This window comes from Cavia porcellus, unplaced genomic scaffold, assembly GCF_034190915.1.
Source record: "Cavia porcellus strain 051 isolate PalLab524CR breed Dunkin Hartley unplaced genomic scaffold, mCavPor4.1 scaffold_7, whole genome shotgun sequence".
Lineage (NCBI taxonomy): Eukaryota > Metazoa > Chordata > Mammalia > Rodentia > Caviidae > Cavia > Cavia porcellus.
The window spans coordinates 8,214,826-8,238,939 of NW_026947490.1; the positions used below are offsets into that span (position 1 = coordinate 8,214,826).

At 36.3% G+C, this 24,114-nt stretch overlaps 4 protein-coding genes across 4 annotated transcripts; 2 read left to right on the forward strand and 2 right to left on the reverse strand.

Moving 5' to 3' along the window:
• Positions 1 to 6,190: 6,190 nt before the first annotated feature.
• Positions 6,191 to 6,840, reverse strand: LOC100721874 (keratin-associated protein 15-1-like). The gene has a single exon (XM_003467283.3). The coding sequence runs from the start codon at positions 6,806 to 6,808 to the stop codon at positions 6,461 to 6,463; it is 348 nt and encodes a 115-aa protein (XP_003467331.2). The 5' UTR covers positions 6,809 to 6,840; the 3' UTR covers positions 6,191 to 6,460.
• Positions 6,841 to 9,946: 3,106 nt separating this feature from the next.
• Positions 9,947 to 10,912, forward strand: LOC100732823 (keratin-associated protein 14-like). Its single transcript, XM_003467165.2, has one exon. It carries the CDS (start codon positions 10,033 to 10,035, stop codon positions 10,534 to 10,536), a length of 504 nt encoding a protein of 167 aa, XP_003467213.1. The 5' UTR covers positions 9,947 to 10,032; the 3' UTR covers positions 10,537 to 10,912.
• A 4,531-nt stretch (positions 10,913 to 15,443) lies between these two features.
• LOC100722148 (keratin-associated protein 13-1-like) lies at positions 15,444 to 16,200 on the reverse strand. Its single transcript, XM_003467284.5, has one exon. The coding sequence runs from the start codon at positions 16,136 to 16,138 to the stop codon at positions 15,611 to 15,613; it is 528 nt and encodes a 175-aa protein (XP_003467332.2). The 5' UTR covers positions 16,139 to 16,200; the 3' UTR covers positions 15,444 to 15,610.
• Positions 16,201 to 21,621: 5,421 nt separating this feature from the next.
• On the forward strand, positions 21,622 to 22,401 carry LOC100722425 (keratin-associated protein 13-1-like). The gene has a single exon (XM_003467285.5). It carries the CDS (start codon positions 21,661 to 21,663, stop codon positions 22,174 to 22,176), a length of 516 nt encoding a protein of 171 aa, XP_003467333.3. The 5' UTR covers positions 21,622 to 21,660; the 3' UTR covers positions 22,177 to 22,401.
• The last annotated feature ends 1,713 nt before the right edge of the window (positions 22,402 to 24,114 follow it).

Consider the following 24,114-nt stretch of genomic DNA (forward strand, 5'->3'; position numbering starts at 1 on the left):
TAACAACATGAACTTTCTTACTTTTTTTCTTTTTCTTTTCTTCCTTTTGCCCCTCCTTGCTGCCTCCCTTCCTCTCCCTAATTCCTCTATATCTTCAACAATATTTTCCTATTTTGTAGTGTCTTTGATTCACTTGGCTCCTTATTTATATATTCCACAGTAGCTGCACCTGTCTACAGTCCCACCGACAGTACATAAAGTTCGTTTCTCTCCACAGCTCCTCCAGCATTTTTTATTGGTTAATTTCTGGGTAACAACCATTCTTTATGAAGTGAGACAATGTCTCAGCATTGTTTTTGTTTGCATCTCTCAAATGAGGAGTAATACTGAACATTTTTTCATATATCTATTTGTGTGCATTTATCTCAGATGCTTATTTTTGGATCGAGTCTTTAAATTTAGGTAAGTCTGCTTTTTTTTAAAAAAAACTTTTTATATGTTCTGTTTTTTATCAGATTGATATAAATAACTTCTATTTCAATTTTCTGCAGTGTTTTTATCATGAATGTGTACTGTCAAATACTTTTTCTGTGCCTATTTTGAGGATCATATGATTTTTTCTTTGGCTCTGTTGATATGGCCTATTAGATTTATTGATTTATATATGTTGAAACATCCCTGCATTTAGGGGATGCATTTTACTTGGTCATGATGTATAATCTTGATGATTTGCTGCACTCTGTCAATGTCTTATTGAAGATTTTTGTGTCTGTCGTAATGAGGATTTTGCAGGGGAATAGATTTAATACAGGACAGGTAATTTATAGGATTATTTTATAATATTCACCCAAAAAGTAAATTGTAGAAAAGTGTTAGATATACATATCCATGTACTACAGATCCAAAGAGTTCAACTGAAAGCCTAGATTCTATGGCAATGTCCCGCAGGAATCCAGCTGAAAACCTGGAGCCCACAGCAATGCCCTCCATGAGTTCAGCTGGAGGCCCAGTGCCCGTAACACCAACTTCTGCAAGCCTACATTGGGAAGACACAAAGGACAGTAGTAGAAGATAGAAATTCTGTTTCAGTGGGGTGAAGGATTTGTGCCAACAATGTGAGAGATCTGCACTGGATCCAGGAAGCAATGTTTAAGTTAAAACCAGAGATCCTCCAAAGAGGATCCTGGCCATCCTCAAGGGTAGCAATGACCAGAGCTCCTCCAATAATGAGAACAACTCAGTTCATCCCAAGAAAAACCAGCACAACAAGCTTCTCCAGGAGAATTGGCAAAATACCAACTTTCCTTCCAATTTTCCAATACTCAGGTTGGTCTTCTGCACCCAGAAACATGCTGATCCAATTCATCTGGGTGTTACAAGTTTATCATTAATTTACTATAATTCATCCCTGGTCAACTTGATAACCAGACATATCTCATGAAACCATAATCTCCAGTGGCAGATTTGTGAAAAGTTAGCATGCCTTGATCTATTCATAATTTCAAAGAAAAACAGTAAGAAATCACTAGTTGACGATTACAGATTGTCTTCTTACAAATAGTTATTCAAGATACTAATGTGGAGTATATAAAGTGGGGATTCGAACAGTGAGATTGCTAACAGTTCTGTTCAACTATCCAACAAAAACTTAGAAATATGGTTGTCAATCCTATACACTTAAACATACACGCAGTTATCCGTCTCTTCAATTATGTTGAGATTGAATAAACCCAAGTATGCTACTATCACTCTGAACAAAGAATAATACTATTGCTGGGTTTCACATTATGACACTCCAGGATCAGAACTGGGTATTTTAAAGTGTCTCTTTTCTTCAAAGTATCTGTTCATTTCATCATGTGGTGTAAGATCAATTCTCATAAACTGTTTATAGATTCTACACATGCATGAATCTTAACTTGTATTTCTATATTTTCTATATTGGAGAAACAAAAAAGCAAGACAAAACAAAACATATTCCTATAAACACATGAAATGAAATAAACATATAAGACCATTTTACAAAAAGTTCTACCATGGTTCCTGTTTTTCCTCTTGTTATCTCTAGTAGAATTGGCTATATCATCAGACATAGTATAAATGAATATATCAGTACATAACAGTATTAATAAAAAAACAACTTTGTATATAATATAGAACTTCAAAAACTGGCAGTTATCAAACCAGAATGTGTATCGTAGAGTCTTGCCATCTTCAGTGTAGTTGCCTAAACTCTCAGACTTGATACTATCAATCATATCAGTTTTGAATAAAATCTTCTCTGCCACATTTCTGTTATGCTCATTTTTTGCCATCAGTTGTCTGCTTATCTTCTTCAATCTGTTTTCTGCTCCATTCATTGAGGCCTCTCTGCCACTGTTCCTGGAATCCTAGTACTTTTCTCTCTACAATGCCCTGCAGTATTCTCTGTAGAGTTGGATTGGTGGTTGCAAATTTCCCAAGATCCTCTTTGTCTTGGAAGCATCTTGTTTCTCCATTAATTTCTAGAGACAGTTTAGTAGGGTATATTAATCTGGGCTGGAGATTATTTTCTTTCAGGGCTTGGAATATTTCACTTCAGGCTTTTCTTGACTTGATGGTTTGTGTCGAGAAATCTGCCCTTATTCTGATGGACCTTCCTCTGTAGGTTATCTGTTTCTTGTCTCTAATAGCTTTTAATACTCTCTTCTTATATTGAATTTCTGGGATCTTGATTATTATATGCCTGGATGTAGCTCTGTTTTGGTTGTAGGTCGCTGGAGTTTTGTATGCCTCATGTATCAGAATACCATTTCCTTTTCCTATGTTTGGGAAGTTTTCCTTAATTATTTCTGTGAATAACATTTGTATTTCCTTTGTTTGTACCCCAGCTTCTTCACTCACATTCTTTATTCTCAAGTTATAGATCCTTTTGTCATCTCCTAGCCTTTGTATTGTTATTGCTTGTTTCCTTGCTATTTTTTAAAAGTTTTCCCTTTCATACTCCCACATTGCAAAATTGTCCTCCAGTTTGAATAATCTATTTTTAGTTTCTTTTAAGCTGTTTTGCCATCTTTCCATAGAATTTTTAATTTCCTGGTGATCTCTTTGAATCTACTTCATGTATTCTATATATTTTTTTTATATTCTTCACAAATGGTTCTCTCCTTTGTTTGAGTTCCTCTCTTCTTCCATCTGTGTCTGTTTGAGGGGTGCTTAGTATCTCTTTTATTAATCTTCTTATATCTTGCCTTATTTGGCTAATTATCTCACTTTTGAACTCGTCTGTGAGGTCCCAAATATATCTCTTTATGCTCACTGGTGCTGTGTCTGACATTGCATGTTTGCTGTTCTTACTCTCCTTTGTATTTACCTGTCCTGAGTCAATGTTCTCAGAGTTGAGACCTGGGGACTTTTAGTTGTTGCTTCCTCTTCCTATCTTTTATGCTTCTTCGAGTTTCTTTCTTTGTTGGTTACAATTCTTCTGAAGTGCACTGGCTAGATGACCCTTCACACTGCTGTGTGCTATTGAGTTGCAGACAGGGATAGTGCATCCTGGCCCCTCCCCTCTGGATCAGTCAAGCTGCTGTGGCCTACACTGCACCACCTTGAGCTGCCTCCCCTCCAGATCAGTTCAACTTCCAAGGCTTCACTGAGTTAGTGTGGTTAGTGTGTGCCACTGCTGTAAGAACTTGATTTTGGATAACCTATTGGGTCTCAGCCAGGTCATGTGACCCAGGCCTAGCTCCCTCCACCAATCCTGTTAAGGAAGGGAACAATTGACTGAAGTCACTGCTGCCCCTTGTACTTGCCAGTCATGCCCAGTCCCAGAATGTCATCCACCAGAGCCCCCCTATTTATGGAATGGCTCCATTCCTGTCACTCATCACAGGTTGATGTAGGCACCCTGCCAACTCAGCTCTCTGTTCGGCTCGCTGACCCCTGAAATCAATGGAACTGTGCCTCCAGTGAATCGAAGAAGTGGGACCTCAGACAGCTCGGCAAGTCGCAGTGGGACCTCAGATGGGTGGAAAGTCGCCTTAATTTCTTCTTGGGATGAGAGAATTCATCTCCCTCTGTTTGGGGGAGCAAACTCTGTAGTATGTTGAATTCTAAGTTGACTATCTCAGAAAGCCTCTGTAGCCAGCTGTTTTCTATCCGCCATAGGAAAAATAGATTTCTCAAAGAAGAAAAAAAATTATATCAAAAATATAACAGAAAATCTACTTAAGTTTTTTAGGCTACCAACGTCTAAAATCCTGTCAGTGATTTTTTAAAATTCTTCTCATAAATGTCTCTCCATATGGAAGTCTCCATTGAGGAAAGGGCCAATATTCAGTTGCCTTTGATAACAGTCATTATTGAGTGCTGTAATACATTTCCATAGGTGGCATAGTGTCAGTGCCAGATGTTGTTTTATCACTTTCTTGAAGATGGGAGGTACAAAGCCAAGGAGCCAGCTGATTCACTTCTTGGATAGGGCCCCTTTCTGGCTTTTGGATGATTGGCTTCACTCTGTGCTGTGACGTGGACAAATGAGAAAGCAGGAAGCAAGCACTCTTACATACTTTGTACATAAACTCTTGTCTTAAAGTGAGAGTTCAATCTTCAAAACCCAATTACATCCCAAAACCTACATCTCTAAATACTATCACAATTGGGGTTAGGATTTCAACATATGGGTGGCAGCAGTATCGAGAGGCACAAATATTAAGTACAGAACATGTGATAGCAGAGACCATTCAATACCAGCAATCAGGAGACCAGTGAGGTTCAAAGACCTTCATGTCCCTATTGAACTACAAAGAATGTCACCAAGTAATCTATTAATAAGCTAAAGGGAAGTGTTCCAAGCTCCTGCTTAGAATAAGAACGAAGGTTTTCCTGGGTGTTCTTGGGGTGTCTCCAAGAGAGTGTTAAAAGTGAAATTCTAGGCTCTGAAGGCATAAAATAGGGCACTGAGCACAGATTGGAATTGGGAAAATTTATTATAGAGTAGTTTAGAAGTAGGAGAGGGGAATTAGAACAGAGAGAGGTACTGAAATAAGTTTCTTGATAGAAGCATTGTTCTGTAATTAGAGAACTGTTTATCCTGGCCTTCAGATGATTGCAGTCAATAAATCAACGTGTAAAACGGCATTGTCCCTGTAACAAAAAGGTAGTTTTTGCTGCTACAGGAAGTATGAAGCATTATGTCAAGGCAGATGAACTCAGTGGTTATTTTGTTTGACTTGAATTCTTTGCCTTATGTTTGAACAGGAAGCAAAGTGAACAACACTGACAGAGTACAAAATGGAGTACGGAGATTTCAAAACAATGTCATCACTTTCAGACTTCTAATGTTTTCCAAACCTATAGCCTATAGAATGATAAGACAAGCCAGAACTAAGAGAAAAGGTAGAAACTAAAATTTGGTTGAAACATTATTTCCATGTCCCTACTAGATTGTATTTAGCTAGCAATGTGAATGGAGATGTTTCTTATTATTGTAATAGGATTGTTGATATGCCTATTGCACTATTCAGAGATTCACAGAAGTTGCAGCTTTTTGATCAAGTGTGAAGTTCAATGGTTTTAGAAAAACAAAGTAGTTTTCTAATTTTACTCTAGAGTTCATTTTTCTTAAAGCATTACTTATGATTGAAGATAATAATTCTCAGATCTCTCATATAGAGTTGCATGTTTAATCTTTCATTCAGTAGATCTTATATAAGGTCTCACGTAATTGACTTCAACAAAGGAAGAAAAACAAATTATACTAAAAGTAATTCCTATTCTCAGATTTTTTGAAGTCTTTCTTTGTGTCTCCAAATGCATCTTATGTTTCTATTTACGTTGCTAGCTATATGATCATAAAATAGAATGTGTGTCTGCTTCACACAACGTCTGCTACATCATAGGAGCTCAGTAATTTTCTTTGTATTCCCTGACTGTGTATGAACATACTCATTAAGGGACAAATATCTCTTACCATCTAATATATGAGATATGCAATATATTTTAATTCCCTTCTAAAATTCTTATCTTTTGTCCAATACAATATTAATTGAATATACAAAATAGAAAAAATGAAACTTCAGGGGCTTGGGATTTAGCTCAGTGGCATAAGCACCTGCCTTGCAAGCAGGCAGTCGTGAGTTCGATCCCCGGTACCGATAAAAAGCAAAAAGACACAAAAAAAAAAAAAAAAAAAGAAACTTCAGGAAGTTAAAATTATTGGATGTACTCAATAACTATATCTTATTCACATAAGAAAACAGAATGCCAGGATCCATACTACAGAAAAAGTTTATTTAAATATATGTGAGTGAAAGAAGAATAAGGACAGAATTTTTAAGTGACAGTAACAGAAGAGATTTAAGTCATGGTGTAAGAATTAAATTCTGTTAGCCTTATGAAAGGGTAAATTTCCGTCACGCAAGGCTGAGTATGAGAATGTAGGGAATATTCAGGAAGCTGATTCAAAAAAGCTAGAGCTGAAATCAATTTACCGGAAACTTCTGGTAGAAAAGTAATCTGGGCGGTAGAAGCTAGATCCTTTTCACAGAGACTGAAAGCCAGTGTTTCCACGGCCAAAAGGCCCAAGGCCAACAGTGCCGTATCCAACAGATCCAAAGTAATTTGTCTGGTCAGAAAAGGAGGAGATGAAATTACTGGGGCGAGCAAAGGATGGTTGGACGAATCTGGTCCCAGTAAAGGAAGTGGGACTGTTGATGGGCTCCGAAAAGCTCTCCTGTTGTCCACCATAGACAGAGGAACCCAGTTGGTAGGTCTTCGGAGGGATGATTACATTGCTAGGGTAGACAGCATTATAGGTGGAAACTGAGGGCCTCAAGAAGCCTCCAAGAGACTGGGAGCCAAAATGTCCAGAGCTGAAGTTGTAAGGCATGTCAGAAGATCTGAGTTCAGTTGGGCTATCGCAAGGACTTGGCAAGTGTGATTGACACCATCTATACAGGGTGCTTAAATTCCTTAGAAATGGATGTGATCACATGTGGCTGTCTTAATGAGAATACTTAATTAGGCTTCAGTAAAAATAAAATACATTAACCTTCAAAGATCTTTTTTTATGAACACACTTTTAAATGAAAGAATTTTATTAAGTTTTCAAAGCAATTGTTCATGGAAAAAATATGCCTCCATCATCTACCTTGGGTAGACTAAAAACTACAATTGATTTTACTCACTCTGTAATTTAGGATATTAGATCAAGTGTATCATACTTTGGGAATTCTGTTTTGTTTATTCTAGCATGTACTTTGAAGGGGACAATTAAGTTGCTCTAAGTTTAGGAACCCAACTGAGCACAAAATATTAACTCTCATTATATGTTCCTTCTTCTAAATCTTGTGCATTTTATGAAAGAAAGCACCTTAAGTCGTAGAAATGCTTAACGAGTAGACAGCAAGTTTAGGTTTAATTTTCTTGTAATACAAATAGCCAAAATTACTTTTGTGTATGTGTTTCAGAATGAATGATCCAAAGTTGAAGATAACATTGTAACTCCTTTCTATGAATTCTTCCCTCCCTTCCTTCCTTCCTTCCTTCCTTCCTCCCTCCCTCCCTCCCTCCCTCCCTCCCTCCCTCCCTCTCTCTCTCTCTCTCTCTCTTTCTTTCTTTCTTTCTTTCTTTCTTTCTTTCTTTCTTTCTTTCTTGTTTCCATGATGGTGAACACAGTGTCTTGTGCATGCTAAGCATGTGCTATGCTACAGAGCTTCATCTCCTGTTCTGAATTTCTTGATGAAAGTAATCATTAGGTACAGAATACTTTGTACTGATAAAAATACAAAGTAAAAATAAAATAAAATTCAGTCTTCTAAATCTGATTCTTAAAAATATTAGCAATAAGCTAATAAAGTTGATTAGAAAATACTCTCTATCTCCATAAAGATTCAGTAAGCCTTTTTGGTGTTTATATTATTGAGAATAAAATAATATGCACTGTACAGAAAGAATGGAAGAATCAAGGATCGGAAGAATCACATAAATTAGAATGTGCATAAAAAGCGTATTAAAACATGGTAATGTGATATAAAGAATGAATGCCTTTGAGATAGCCCAAGTGGCATATTTGTCAGGTGTTCTTGTTCTTCACAAAAGACTACGTGGCATGAAGACTTTGTGGACTTTCCTATAGAGTTTTTCTTTAGCAAATGTAAATAGAGGTAATGTATAACTCTAAGAAATGACTTAAAAATATTTGAGAATAGACAAAATTTCTAATTTACCCATGTTCAAAACCAACAAATTATATAATGAAAATGAGTGTGAAATTCATTCCATGAGGAATTAGGATTATGAAGCAGAAGATTTAAGGAAAGTCCAAACTGATCTGCTTTGGTAGATAATATGGTTTCCATCCAGGGTGCTGGGAATATTTGATGTGGATAATGTGAATGGATGATTACATCAGTCAGATATAAGATCAGAAATCTTCACCAAACTCTCTTTAAAACTGTTAATTTTATCAGCCTGAACAATTTGAGCTGACAAACTGTCAATCAATCATGTTTCATTTATTAGGTGACATAGTTCGTCCTCTGCTTCTAAAATAAGCAATTCTTATTTGTTAGTGCTATTAATTATCAATGACAAGAAACCTTCTAACAGTTCCCAAACCTTCCTGTTTTTTAGTCAATAAAATGCTGAACATCATCCTCTACATAAATATCTAATTCAGCTAAACTGAATTGTCTTGCTTGATTCAGTGTCACCTGTTCTTATGGAAAACATCTTGCTGGAAAAATATACCATGAGATCAGATATGGTATAACTGTGAGCACTGTTTTCTCAAAAAAGGATACAGGTGCTTCTGCATCCAAGCACTGTTGCTCAGAGTGGGAAAAATATGCTTTTCTATGACATCGACAAATCAAACATCACAGAGACCACAGAAGATAAACCACAATATCCTCTCTTCCTGAAGGCATTGGTCTTCGTCACCTTATTGCACAGAGTTGAAACACGGGTCTTGAAATAATAAAACATATGTTCCTTGTTTTAGAAAATGTATAATACTTGTCAGAAGCCTCTGAAAACAACTTATGTCAAAGTGATCTGTTATTTTCTGAGGCAGAGGAAGAATCTCCTTACAATGCATCCTTTGTCCCAGTAGTTCAAGGAATTTACTCTACATACCGTGTGTAGAACAAGAATATCTTCCAAATTTTCTGGGCAATTCTTCCATTGCTATATAGAGATAGAAATTCTTCCATTGATAAATAGAGATAGAAATACATTGGAATTTTTTCCACATTTTCTTTCTCCTCCTCCTCCTCCTCCTTTTTTTCTTCTCTCTCTGTCTATCTCTGTCATTCTCTCTCTCTTCATTGTTTCTTTTCTGACTTTTCCAGTATGTTGGGTGAATAATCTCTAATGCTTCAAAGTAGTATAAGCAATTTATAATATTTATCCCCCAGTACAATAAAGACACAAAGAAAAACTAAGACTGCCTCTTAAAAACCTACATACAGTTTCAAACATCAGTACAAAAAAATAACATGATGTCTCAGTTAATTTTTATAAAGTCATTTATATTTTTGGCCAGTTAAAACACAAGTCTGTATACAAGTTGCATATCAATATTGCTGCTTTCTGATGACACTATTCCCTTAGTGAGTTTGCCACTTTGCATCAAAAATCAATGTATTTTTTTCTGATTTGTTTGTTTGAAAGAAATGGCTATGAATAGATCAGATAACAACTTTGTTAGGCAGATGGTAATAATTTTGAGGCAGATTGTGAAACTGGTATGAATAATTTTTAATTAGGCAGCTTCCCTCAGCTCAAATACTATCTACCTCCAAAGCAGTTCTCTGAGTGATCCAAAAGGTCATCTCTGCTAAGGGAAGATGAATAATGGCTTTGAAGATCCAGCAGTATGACTTGAGTTCCAAAGCCACAAGCATTCCCATGCTTTCCTATTGCAAAAACCACAAAAATGACATGTCGATGACTCTGATGATCTTTTCAGATCAATTAAAAGCAGCAAGTAACTTGTTTTCACGGATCACGGGGATGACACACACAAGGATAAGGGTGTATAAACGCTGCCGTCCAAGGAGCAGCATTCAAAGCCAGAACACTGCCCTGTAGATTCCCTCCTCTGTCAACATGTCCTGCGGCTGCTCCTCTGGAAACTTCTCCTCCCGCTCCTTTAGCTCTGTTAAGGGTAAGGGTGACCTGCAGTACCCAAGCTCTTCCTGTGGTTCTTCCTATCCCAGCAAACTGGTCTACAGCACCGAACTCCAAACTCCCATCACCTACCAGCTGGACTCCCCTCTCTACAGCGGATGTCAGGAGACCTTCTCTGAGCCCTTCAGCTGCCAGAGGTCCTACGTGGTCTCGCAGTTCTGCCCAAAGATCTCCACCTTGGGCAACACCTGCCAGACAAGTTTCTCAGGACCTCTGAGCTTTGGATCCAGGGGCGTCCAGTCTTTTGGCTACGGCTACCCATCACTGGGCTTTGGATCTACTGGTTTCCATTCGGTAGGCTGCGGGCCCCGCACTATCTCATTCCTGAATTCTGGATCCAACTTTTACTGCCCAGCCTACTTCTCTTCTAGAAGCTTCCAGTCTACTTCTTTCCAACCTACCTGCAGATCTGGCTTCTATTAGCCATATATTTTAGGAAGCAGAATTTTAAATGTGATGCTTACTGTCTTAAGATTAATACTGTCAATTGCTCTCCTAGCTTTTCATCAGCTAGATATTGGTATCTACTTTTACCCTTATAGATGTGGAATGATTGGAATTCCAGGAATAGGAAAATGTACTTATTGGAAAGGTATCAAAATTGCTCTGTTACCCTTATGTAACTATTCAATAACTGATACAAACTTTTTTATTGCTATCTCCTATTTATTTTCCTTAGCATATTTGTCTTAAATTTTACAGTGAAAAATGTTATAAACTTAACCTATTAGACCTTTTATGGTTTGGAATTTTATTACATTTATTTTGCTTTCAAAACTACTTCTGAATCTGCTTGAGACCTTCTGTATCTTGCAATTATCATTAAAATTTTAACCTAAAAAGAATAAAAAGAATATTTTTGTTTTGAAAGGAATGTTGTTATCCTTTGTGTTAACTCCATGAATGTCTTCACATAATCAAATGAAGAGTACACATTTTAAGACAACAAATGAACTTAAAGCAGTAGCTACCTGTTACATAGTTAAAAATATTACATAAAATGTAAATGATTATAAATTATAAGAAATATCGAATTGCCTCTAGGACATTATTTTTGAAGTAAGATTTCTCTTTTGAAATATATGCAAAATTGCAGCATGAATACCCAATAAAACGTTAGATATTAGTAAGCTAGATTTGGTGAAGATTTCAGGTCCCATAGACCTATTGTCACGTAAGACTTTGAGTCTGTGTGAAATCTCTAACATATTTGCTAGCAAACAAGTCAAATATTTTATACAATTGTTTTATAGATTTGATGAAGTCTAAATTTGTTCCTTTTGTTTCTTTTCACTGTTTAGTTCATAGAACACTTTTTGAATGGAAAATGAAAACTTTTTAAGGTCAGTGTAAAAATTCCCTTGTTGCAAGAATACAGTAAATATCTGGGCAATGAATACAACATAAATATTTAGTTCTGGTTCAAATATTTTTCTATTTAAGTCAAAGACAACACTATTACTGGCAGACACAATTTACATCCTTACAGGATCACCATATGCCTTGATTTATTGTTCTTTGTTTCCAGGGTCAGTGGGCAATAGTTTAATCTAGAGTCTAATCAGAGTCTAATCTTTGGGTGCAACCAGTAATCTCATATAAAAGATGATTGCTTTAAGAGAACTCCACTTGGCTCTCACCGTGAATTCATCTAGTGGTGTAGAAGGTGCTTGTACAGTGAAACAATTTTACTTTAAACCATTTTTAAAACCTAAAGAAGATAAAACATCCTTTCCAACTGTCACTTTCTTTCAACATATAAAGAGATAACATGCAAAACAAATTACACTCAACTATCAGCTATAGTAGAACCTGCACTTTAAATGAATGACCAACATGGTTACCACTTCTGTCTAACCTAGCAGTGCTGTGACCTGTTCCACCTCCAGAACGACACAGTGTTGCCTACTAAACCACCAGTAGGTGGAGGTAGTGGGAAATTGGAGAGTTACTGGTTGTGTGTAAATGAAATATGGGCACCTAACTGGTGAAAGTGGTGATGTCTCAAAGAATATGAAGGATGACCTAGTGCATTTGCTACAGTGGTTTGGACATCTATTGTGTTGTCTAAATAATCCATTATTTATTTTGTTGTTTAGTAGCAATACTTCTTTAAAAAAAACTCCTTTTATAAACAGTAGCGTAAAAGAAAAATTCATTGGTAGTGTAAAAAAAATTGAGTACTGGTAACACTAAAAGACGTTAACAAGTTGATGCCCAGTAGCATAATTTATATAACAATTTGATGACATTTATTATTCTCTTGAGAGTATGTGATACTAATAAATATGTAAAAATGACTAATTTTATTGAAGAAATATCACTATCTACTTCAAAGAAAAGTCAGAAAGAACTGCTTCCAAAGGTGATTATATGTAATCAACGGTTGCAAAAAGATATATTTCTGTATTACTCTAACCCAAAATTTTTAACTTAGGTTAAGGAATAGTTTTAAATCTTTTTTATTCATGTTAACTTTTCTCATACATATGCAAAAAAGGGCAGTAGTAATGATAGTCTATTAACAGAGAAAAACCTTTTCACTAAGTGTAAAACAATGTTAGTTTTAAATCAGAAATGTCGAGTGTTTCAAATATAAAATCAATTCCAATGATTTGATTTCTTTACCTGGTTCAAATAAATCAAAACTGGAAATTTGAAAAATTTTGGCAGTGATAAAGGTAACACATTTTTTTAAAAAAGTTCAACAGTAAGGATAGTTATTTGTTATCTCAGTAACAATAGAAATCATAAATTTTGTTGAAGGACAACATTATGATAAAAACAATAAAATCATAATCAGATGAAGAAATAGATTTGCAATTGTGTTAATTGTGACTCACTGCTGTATTATCCAAATAAGTTTCCATGTTCTACCAATGAATACGGAAAGTTTTATCGTAAAAATATAAAACAAAAAAATTATTGGCCTCAAACTCACAGCGATCCTCCTTCCTCAGCCTCCCAGGTGCTGAGGTTACATGTACTTGCCACCGTGCCCAGTTTATGTATTTTCACTTATGATAGAAATCACTGTTTGTTCTTACCTTGTCAATTAGGGCTTTCACATTGATTTGTTGTACTGTTATCTTTAAGTCCTCATTTTGTTGATTTTCAATTCATCATTAGTGTTGATAAAGCAAAGTGTAGTCACAGAGATTGCTTTTGTCATTTGTTTGACATATATTCTTCTATGATAGGTATTTTTCTCATACCTATTATATTTTGTACCACATCTTGGTTATTCCATGGTTTTGCACTGGTCCGCCCCACCCTCCTTCAGGCTGACTCACCAAAATGAGTGGTTTTGCCATATTATGGTTTGCCATATTAGTGAGCTATCACTGGAGTTTGGCAATTTCACTATTCTTCATATTTTTCAAAATTATTTTTAAATGGGCACAATATCTACTATCTAGAGTAGTAAATCTGAATAAGCTAAATGATAATAATAAAGGTCATTAAACACATAATATAAAATTTGTCATAGCACATGGTTCCTCTGTCATTTGGTATAATCATTAATACAAATGATTAACATGAAATAAATCATGCTAGCTTCCTTTTTTTTTTTTTTTGTCTTTTTCGTTTTTACCGGTACCAGGGATCGAACTCACGACTGCCTGCTTGCAAGGCAGGTGCTTATGCCGCTGAGCTAAATCCCCAGCCCCGCTAGCTTCCTTTAATCTCTTGCCCTAAGCTATACTTATTTTTATTCTTTATTGTGCGTATTACACATGAAAAAATATATTAGCCTAATTAAATACAACAATAACTACTACTACTACTACTACTACTACTACTACTAATAATAATAATAATAATAATATTCAGGGGAAGCAATTTCAATGGCACCTGAAATAAAGATTAGCAGTTGTAAGAGTAACAAGATAAGGTTCAGGTAAGAGTTCAGATTCTGCAAGTCCTTAATCAAAAAGCAAACAAACAAACAAACAAAACACACCTTTGGAAAATTTCCAGTCTTTTTTAAGTCTGCTTTTCCTTATTTCTGTCAGGGTCCATGTCCATATTCTACACTTATTTCACGAGAATTTTTGAACCCTGAGTTGAAATTGTGTATCTTGTATGCTAAGATGCCAGGAAAGGCTGTGGTAGTCTTGCACAGGCTTCAAACACTGCTGTGTGAACAGCATTTCCCACAGTATCAGCAACACTTCTTTCACTCTCCTGGGCTCCTCAGAAGTCACACTAGACTAAAGAAGGATCTCACCTTGAAAGACCCTTGCACAATTATGAGGTTGTAGAAAATAACACTTTTTGCATATTGTTCAACAGTGAAAGAGAGAAGCTAATGAAGAAATTCTTGCTGTAGTTGATCAGAGTCTAGTGTGGACAATCACATGTTATTTCATATGCTCCTTAAAGTCTAATATTGCATCTCAATTGCTCATTACAAAGTCAACTAAACCGGGTGTAGTGGCTCATGCCTATAATCCCAGCACTGGGGAGGCTGAAGAAGGAGGATTTTTGTGAGTTCAAAACTAGCTTGGGCTACAAAGTAAGCTCAAGGCCAGCCTGAACTGCATAGCAAGACCTTGTCTCAAACACACACACACACACACACACACAACCAACTAAAATTTTCCTGTTTTTTTTTTTTTTTCCTTACATTTTCTTCTTGGATTCTTTCACCTTCTCTGATTCTCTATGAGATCTTAAATAAACTATATCTATCTTTATTTTTTAGTTTTGCTCTTTGATTTGAGCTCCACTTTAGGAACTAGATTTAAAGTGATGAATGAAATGTTTGCTCCATGCTGTTCAGGTATGTTGTTCTTAGCTTCACTGGACCTGTACCTTGGAGAAGCATCGTGAGATTATCCATACATACGCTGCAAAGCTAGCTAGCTTCATCTAAGATCTTTGTGAAGGTGTTTGGAGATGCAGTTTAGGGATAGCCTACCTGTACGAGACAGGGATTCTGACAATTATGTCAACCAAGAAGGAGTAAAGTGTCTATCCTTATTTTTCTCTTGATTGAAAAGCTAGAAGCCTCTAACTACTCAGCTAATCATATATATTATACTTTATTGCTCACATGTCTGGTGTCTAATAATTTCATTGTTTTCTTGTGTTTGTAGAAATGCGTGCTCTTCTGTCTCAAGCAATTGTCATTGTTATTGAGATGACTTTCGTATGCCAGTGATGGCTATAAAAGAAATTATTATTCCTGGTAGAGAATATACCCAGTACCAACAGGTATTTGCTCAAATCAAACAAATTTTATGTACCCAAAATCTATTTACAGGGTCCTATTGTTCTTGGTTATATAAAGCTATGGTCAAGATAATAATAACATGAACAACATATTTAATTGCTAGATAAAAGAATTTTATTAGATAAGATTTTAACTTTCAGTTTTTTGAATCAAAACCAAAAGGATATTGTGGAGAGAACAAAAAGATAGTATAAAGTTAGGAAGGAAAGCAGAGGCAGTATTGAGTGTAAAGTTTGAACTCAATACTCATATAGGCACTTAACAAGTGAACCCATAGAAACCAGAGCCACAGGTTGGTCTGTAACAAGGGGACTGGAAGTTCCTAGAAGTGAAAAAAGTTGGACGGTAGAACCCAGATCCATAGGTTAGAGAAGGGAAGGCACAGACTCCATAACCCGGGGACCTGAAGCCGTTGGATCTACCGCCCAGTGAATAGCAGCTTGTAGATCCATAGCCCAAGGAGCGGCAGCTGTTCGATCCAAATCCCAGAGATCCAGAATAAGTGGTTCCGCAAGGACTGCAGAACGCAGAGGGCCTGGGGCGGTAGCAGGACGTCTGGCAGGGCCTGGACAGCACACAGGACCTCCGGCAGCTGGTGGGCTCACAGAAGGTTTCCTGACAGCCACTGTAGAGCGAGGAGCCCCGCTGGTAGCTGGTGGGGGACTGGAGATCAGCGCTGTAGACCAGGTTGCTGGGGTAGGAAGAGCCGCAGGAGGAGGCTGGGAGTTGCAGGTAGCCCCCACAGGAGCGGGAGGAGAAGTTTCCAGAGGAGCAGCCGTAGGACATGTTGGCAGGAGGAGTGAGTTCAGCTGACTGTAACTGACCAGGCTGTGAGTTCTAGTGCTACCTTCTGGACAGGAGCATTTATATACTGTCAGAATCAGGCGTGGCACCCCACAGGGCCACCCTGGACGTATTCATAGTATGTTTTTTACAAATACTTAACTCAATAGTCTCTCCCTAATTGCAGTTGCAAAATTTAAATAGTTTTCTACGCAGCATATTTATGGGTTCTATAAAACTATTGTTACCGAGAAATCCAGTGAACCCCTCCTACGTTTGAAATGCTATGACAGTTTTATTCAGTTGCCTGTTTCATCACAGTAGGAAAGCCCTTCGTAATGCACTGTGGTATGTCGCCTGCCTTGTTTCCTGTGTGTCCCTATCTGGCAGTGCTGTGGGGATTTTTCCTAAAAACTGAAGAATACAATAATGTTAATTTTCATGTTTTAATGGATCTGTTTCCACATGTAGAGGAGCTTTCATCAGGACAGTCTACTTTTTATCATCACACGCTTCCATTCTTCAGAATTACTTTATGGCAATCTAGTAGTGCAGTGGCATAGAAGTATTATACCATACGCCACAGTTACACAATGTGTCTGACAGTCACCGAGATACCAAAATTAGAGAAGAAAAGAAACTATGAGAGAAATGTCTAGAGACTCAAAAAGAGAAATGATAATCTTAAAGGAAAGATTTGAAACATTTCTGGGTGGCTGACTCTTGGCCACCTGGGTAGCCAGGTGTACCAGAATTTTCCTGTCTGAATGTGCCTGAATGTGCCTGAATCTTTCTCTGTTCTGTCTTTTGCAGAATAGACAAATGTATCTCTGAATACTTCTCTATTTTCTCTCTCTAATCACTTCCCTATTTTTCTTTTTCCCTCTATTTAGGTTTAAGTTCTTCCTTGTTTTTGTTTCTTAGTTGGTTGGATATTTTTGTGGTGTGTTAATTGATTTACTTCAGGAGAACTACAGATTCAGTGGTTTGGTTTTTTTTTTTTTTTTTTTTTTTTTTTTTTGTCTTTTTCCTTTTCATCGGTACCAGGGATCGAACTCACGACTGTCTGCTTACAAGGCAGGTGCTTATGCTGCTGAGCTAAATCCCCAGCCCCCAGATTCAGTGTTTAAAAGGAAGTTTGAAACATGTATCATGTTCTTGGAGCATTATCAGAGGCTTCCATATTCACTCAGAAAATATTCTGAGATAAAGTAAAACTTAGTTAAATTCAAGACCAAAAGAAGTATACTCTTATAATTGATGGAAGTATTTTTATATTTTATTTTCTATTAAAATCTAACAAAGCAAATGCATAAAATGTCAAATGCATGGCATTATTAAAAACGTGTAATTTTGACCTTCTAGAAGGAAGAGAGATGAGGAAAAAAGGTAATTACACCTATTCAAATAGCTATCGTGTGACGCATTTCTGTTTTTTCAAGAACAGAGTTCCTATCTCACTTTGTTCCACATCAATATGAATACTGTAATCACAATCCCTTGCCCATTTTTTGTTTTAAATATAGCTTGCTAAATAATCTTGAAGACAAATGTTTGCGTTAAATGGAAAGATTGAATTTGTAACAGTATTTTATTCTTTTCAGTTACTCTACTCTTCTTTGTCAAGGACCCCTCTCTGAATCAGTTACCACAAAGGGAGGGATTTTTCCCCTCTCTTGGTCTCTAAGTCTCTAAATTTTTTTCTACCTTGTCTAGAGATAAAAAAATTATAAATATTCTACCTATGAAATGAATTCATCTCATAGATTTTAGTATTTCTTCAGTATGATATAGAACTGCATCATTGTTTTACTTGAATTGTTCCTCAACAATCAAGCATCATTGTATTTCCCATCAAATTTATGACTGGGTGCTATTTATCCAGAGGTTTCTGAGCTTTGCATTTTTATCTTTCCATGAGTAGGCCATAGACAGAATGCTTTCAAGTATTTGATGTGTGCTCCCAGTAGAGTCCTACCCAGAGTTGAATGTCACAACTTTTGCTACCTATCTACTTCTTGTCACAAAATGAATAGCTGGGGATCCTGTTTTTTTCAAGAGTTTAGATTAGAATGGGCCAGCGAAGTAGCCCCATGGTGCTGGTGGCAAGTGCGAGGTCCTAAGTTAGATTTCTAGTACAAAAAAGAAAGAAAGAATTAAAAAAAAAATTGGATTAGAACCTCCCAGCCTAATACTTAAAACATAAAAATTATCATTAAACACTGTATGTTAGTAGTTGTTAGCCAAAAATTATTTTTATTTATTTAACATTAAAGTTAGAGAGGTTTTCGAGTCCACATATACCAAGTCAAATATACCAAGAAAGATTTTTCTTCTTAAATGTGCCACATGAAATACTGAAGTATGTTTTTCCCTGTAGTATAAGTTTGGTATTTTCTCTAAACATCTTTTTATTACAATATTATAAGATGGGGAAACATTAAAGGTTATATAAAATGCATATTAATGAGATGCCCAAGAATGATTTTGTTCTATAAATTATTCGAAATTGTTGAAATCTTAGATTCAAAAACAAGCTATTTATTTGGAAGGTGATCCCCAAAAATACCCATAGAGAGGGAGAAAGTGCCAGCAAAGGAAAGGAATACAGGCAGGAAGCGTTATTCAGCCAACTACCACCATGGGCAACTGCACATACATATTAGTAGAGAACCCCATGCAGGCACTCAGCCAGTATGCTTTACAGAAGTGAAAACAGGAATGAATAGGCAGAATGTTCCAGCTGCTCCCAGCAGTTAGTCTTCACAGTGTACACATTGCTATCTATGGAATAACATGGGGTATTCCACAGCTGCTACTGGAGAGAAGGGCCACTTTGAACAGCACAGGTTGACAAAATACAGGTGGGAGGAAACAAGATAATGTCTATAAGTATAAAATGAGATGGAAAAGCAGAACCATGTGAAAACATGAGTTGCAACCTCATGAGACACAGCAGAGAGAGGATATATATGGCAGGCAAGTTTAGAAACACAAGCTGGACACTCACAACTACAGCATTTGAATTTGTTGAATTTTGACAAGCATCATCTACTATGATACATATAAAGGAATATAAAAGACTTAAAAATGGTTCTCAGGAATGCTACTTACTTCTCAGATATAATAATAATAATTATATGTATTAATAAATAAAAATTTTATATTATAAAAAATAAGTAAATCTTTCAAAATTTATATAAATCTATCAATTATATAGTGCTTAAAGTATTGAACCATTTTTCTGATGCAAACATAGACGTATGTATGTGTATGCACATATATGCATATATATCAATACATAGCTCTCTCTACATAAGCCTGTATTTCTATGTTTACATATATACACACACATATATATATACATATACATATATGCCCATATGCATACATAAATACACATATATGCACATAAACTCACACAAAGGGAAATAACAAAGCACCACAGTATCAGAGATAAATCTGAACCAGCAATAAAGTAAAGAAATGAACCTTCACCCTGAGCTCCAATTCCCTTAAAGTTATATGGTGATTTTGAAAATTGAAAGACTTTTTAGAAACTCATAGGACCAGAGGAACAAAATTCAAATCAGAGCCTATCAAAAGTTAGGCTCTAGGAAATATCCTAGACCTTAAAGAGCCAATTTTTAAAAGTAAAATTGAATTTCTAATAGACAGTTTCTTCTGAATCTCAGGTTTAAATTACATCAGTCTCAGATTCGATTAAATTGATCTAAGATTCTGGTGCTTTTATATCCTACCATTCTGTCAGAAACAAAAGTATATTATTTATAAAGAAAAGTAAATATCATATATGTAGTTTTTCATGAAAATTAGCTATCATTCTCTCAGAAACATAAGGAGACTGAAAGAGAACACTGGAAAATAGAATCTGAATCACAGGATCCCTATAATTTACGTGACATTAACATGCAGTGACATACTTCATAACAATGTTTCGGCCAATACCAAACAGCACACCTCATGAGAGCTTCACGAGTTAGACATGCGCAGTGAAGTGGTCCTGCTTGCTTGTGTATTCCACCCTCTCATAATGAATGAAGATATGGTCCACTAAGCATTCCTTTCTCTGAAAGCGTGCCCATGACTAAAAGACACACGACTGTACCTCTCTGAGGAATTTAAAAGTAGGAAAGACCAACATTTCATTTTCAGGAAGTAATTACATTTAAATAATGAAAGATAAAGACTCACAATGTTGGTTGAAATTGAAAACAATTCAATAGAATCCAGTTGAAAATTTGAACCCTGTAACAGCAACAAATTTGAAAAACTGAGTGAATGTGTTTTTATAAACAGATGAACTGAAGGAAGGGTCAGAAGGAAATTCTGAGATTAGAGCACAAACAGACGAAAAGATGTAAACAGAGAAAATACTACAGAAAATATGATGATGAAGACATATGTAATCTACTCAAAAAATGCATCTTACTTAGTAATTTGAACCTAAAAAAGAGAATATAAAAATGAGGTGGAAACTACAAACTACCAATATTGGAGGACATTAACTCACACATGAAATAGAAATAAGAATATAATGCAGATCTACTTTAACTAAACGGTTCAGAGATAGACCTTAGCAGATGGTACCACTGAACAGTTTTCCAAAGCAAATTTTCTACAGAGGTGTCCTGTTATATTTTGGGACACAGAATTTAGGGCCAAACTTCAGTGAAGTCTCCTATGGCTTAAACTGGAAGACGTACACTTTCTAGGCTGCCATCCATATACATGAGAATACAGTAGGGTCTCTAGCTTCGTATCAGATGCACCAAATCGAAACATCCATTTTTCTCATCAAATGAGCATTTAGTACTCTGATCTCCACAAGGTCCAAAATTGCTTAGAGCTTAGGCAGGACTCAGCACCATCCCTCACTCCCACAGGGCCTCCTGTTGTTCTCTCTGTGGTTCTAGGTCTCAGTTTTATAGAATCTGTCAGGGACCATATTTTCTCCTCTCTGTTGGGTGTGAAAAACGACTGGGAAACATGACTGGGAAATAAGAATTTTAGAAAATGAGAAAAAATATGGTTAAAAATTTAATCTTCATCAGGTCTTCATTCGGACTGAAAGTATACTGCAAAATCATTGACAAACAAGAAGATAAATAAATCTCTCTCCTCATCATTTATAGAAAACTATCTCCCTACAGCACCCAGTGGGAACCCAGATAAATAGTACAGCCAGGGGAAAAGCAGGGCCTTTCCTGAAAATGATACGATAAGCATTTGTGTAAAATGGTAAAGCATTTCTAACTTAGCAGTAATCCAGTGGTTTTGGCTATGACAACAAAATTATAGCAGCTATGAATACAATATGTAGAAAACTATTCAAAAGCAATTACCGCAATTACTGAGCTACACCTTTTATTAAATGAGGCAGTAAAAATGGAAGAGGATAATCACACCTATTTCTGGACTATATAAACGCCTTGCTCCAGAGTAGCACTAGAACTCACAGCCTGCTCAGTTACAACTCAGCTGAACTCACTCCTCCTGCCAACATGTCCTACGGCTGCTCCTCTGGAAACTTCTCCTCCCGCTCCTGTGGGGGCTACCTGCAACTCCCAGCCTCCTCCTGCGGCTCTTCCTACCCCAGCAACCTGGTCTACAGCGCTCATCTCCAGTCTCCCACCAGCTACCAGCTGGGCTCCTCTCTCTACAGTGGCTGTCAGGAGACCTTCTATGGGCCCACCAGCTGCCGGAGGTCCTGTGTGCTGTCCAGGCCCTGCCAGACGTCCTGCTACCGCCCCAGGCCCTCTGCGTTCTGCAGTCCCTGCGGAACCACTTATTCTGGATCTCTGGGATTTGGATCGAACAGCTGCCGCTCCTTGGGCTGTGGATCTACAAGCTGCTATTCACTGGGCGGTAGATCCAACGGTTTCAGACCCCTGACTTACGGAATCCGAAGCTTTCCTATGCTGAATTATGGATCCAGGTTCTGTAATTCAGTCTGTTTTCCTTCTAGGAGTTTCCATTCCTCTTGTTACCGACCATTTTACAGATCTGCCTTTTACTGAATAATCTGTAGATTCACTAAATCCATTTAGAAAAAGGCAGATTCTGTACTAGGCTCATCTATGACTAATTCATTCAGGAGTAGCCAAAAGTTCTTGAAATTCTGCTCTCCTTTCCTTTCTGGCTCTTAAATACTACTGATACATTGTTTCTATAAAGTTAAATGAATTTCTCTTCCAAAACAGGAAGTCAATTAATTTTATCTTAATAAATTCTTTATTCTGCTGTTGAAATATGTGTTGATCTTATTTACTAATGTACTCATGGGGACTGTCATTGTTTCTGGTCATGGTTTTGGGAATGTTCAAACAGTTGTGTATTGACACTAAATTTGTCTGAGTTTCAAGTGTTTTCCCCTCACCCAGCAAGTTTCCCAAATTCTCATGGTTTCTAGATGCAGCTTTTTCTCAATCAAAATCTAAAAAATTAACATAATTATCTTTGGTCACTTAATAACTATAACATACATCTCTAAGGAGGAGTTTATCATACTTTTGAAGAATGCAAGAATTTCGAATTGTATCATGAAGTTTGTGCATAAAAAATATAAAACAGAGAATTAAGGTGTGAATATACATTTTCAGAAGAAGTGGGGCCCTGGGAACTTTAGGTAGTCACAGTGTGGAATGTCAATTTTTGAAAAAATATTAGCTAAATCCCTGCACTCCAATTAACATTTTCAGTTTGTTCGCATTGTTTCTTTTTGTGTGAGAAGGAAAAGAACAAATTTAGGAAAACCTAAACTTAGCACGTATGAAACTTCACCTGGGTTCTTGGTCAAGCTAAATCTAATTGAAAACATCCAAACTTTACAATCATCAAAGCAACGGTTTTACTTTTGCCTTGACATAAAATTAGGTAAGCCGTATTCATTGCATTTTCTGGCTTTCATTAAATTTTAGAAAAAGATATTATCAAGTCAAATATGGTTTCAAATGCACTGATAGCCTAATGTTAGAGGGACATATATTTGCTTAAATAAAGCAAATAATGATCCCATGTTTGCCCTCTCTTTGTTTTATAAGATCTTCAAACACTCTGTGAAGTCAGAAATAGACTGCAAAACAACTGAAACTTCACAATAAAGTTAATCTTACAGTACAGCATAGTCATCTCATTGTGTTCTCTTCCTCATTTGTTAAGAAAGTAGTAAAATGTGAAATAGAGAAGGAACCATGAGCTTTGTTAAATTCCATGTACTTTTCTACAATGGTAGATATTTAAATAGGAGAATATATACAATTTAAAATATGTAGAAAATTACTGTAGGTCGAGACATAGTGCTTCTTAATTGAATTTACTTCATTGATTCTATTTAATTAAACCTTGTCATTTATGTCCAGTCTTCTCTCATCTAATTTTTTTTATTCCTTTTCCCTCATCTATTTCTTTTCTTTCTAATTCCTCTCCTTATTCATGCATTAATATATTTAGGAAAGAGTCGTATCAGCGATGGAAGAAAAAATACAGAATAACAAAAGAATTGGGGGAAAATAATAATTACAATGTAAATTTTATCTAGAAATAAGTTCCTTTGCAATGAGTCCTTTCCATAATTTTGATTGATTTCTAAAATGTAAATGTTCTAAGTTCTTTCGATGCCCATAATACTTACTCAAGATGAATTGTTGAGTTTTATACCCAAAAACATAGGCGACAGAAAGATCTTCACAAGGAGCAACTTTAGCTTCTTGGCGAGGCTTTAGTCTTCTCTGTTTATTGTCATTAAATTCCAGATACAAGAGTAGTTTTCTGGCCTTTGGAATTACATTACTGGGGGCTCCCAACTTATGATGATACAGCTTGTGGTTTCTCTGCTTCAGAATGGCACAATAATGATGCTTTTGATAGAAATATTATTTTTTAGAAAAGCTAATTCATTTTATATTTTTCTTTAAAAGTTCTTCACTAGGATGTGTGTAGTACATAGCGTTAACACT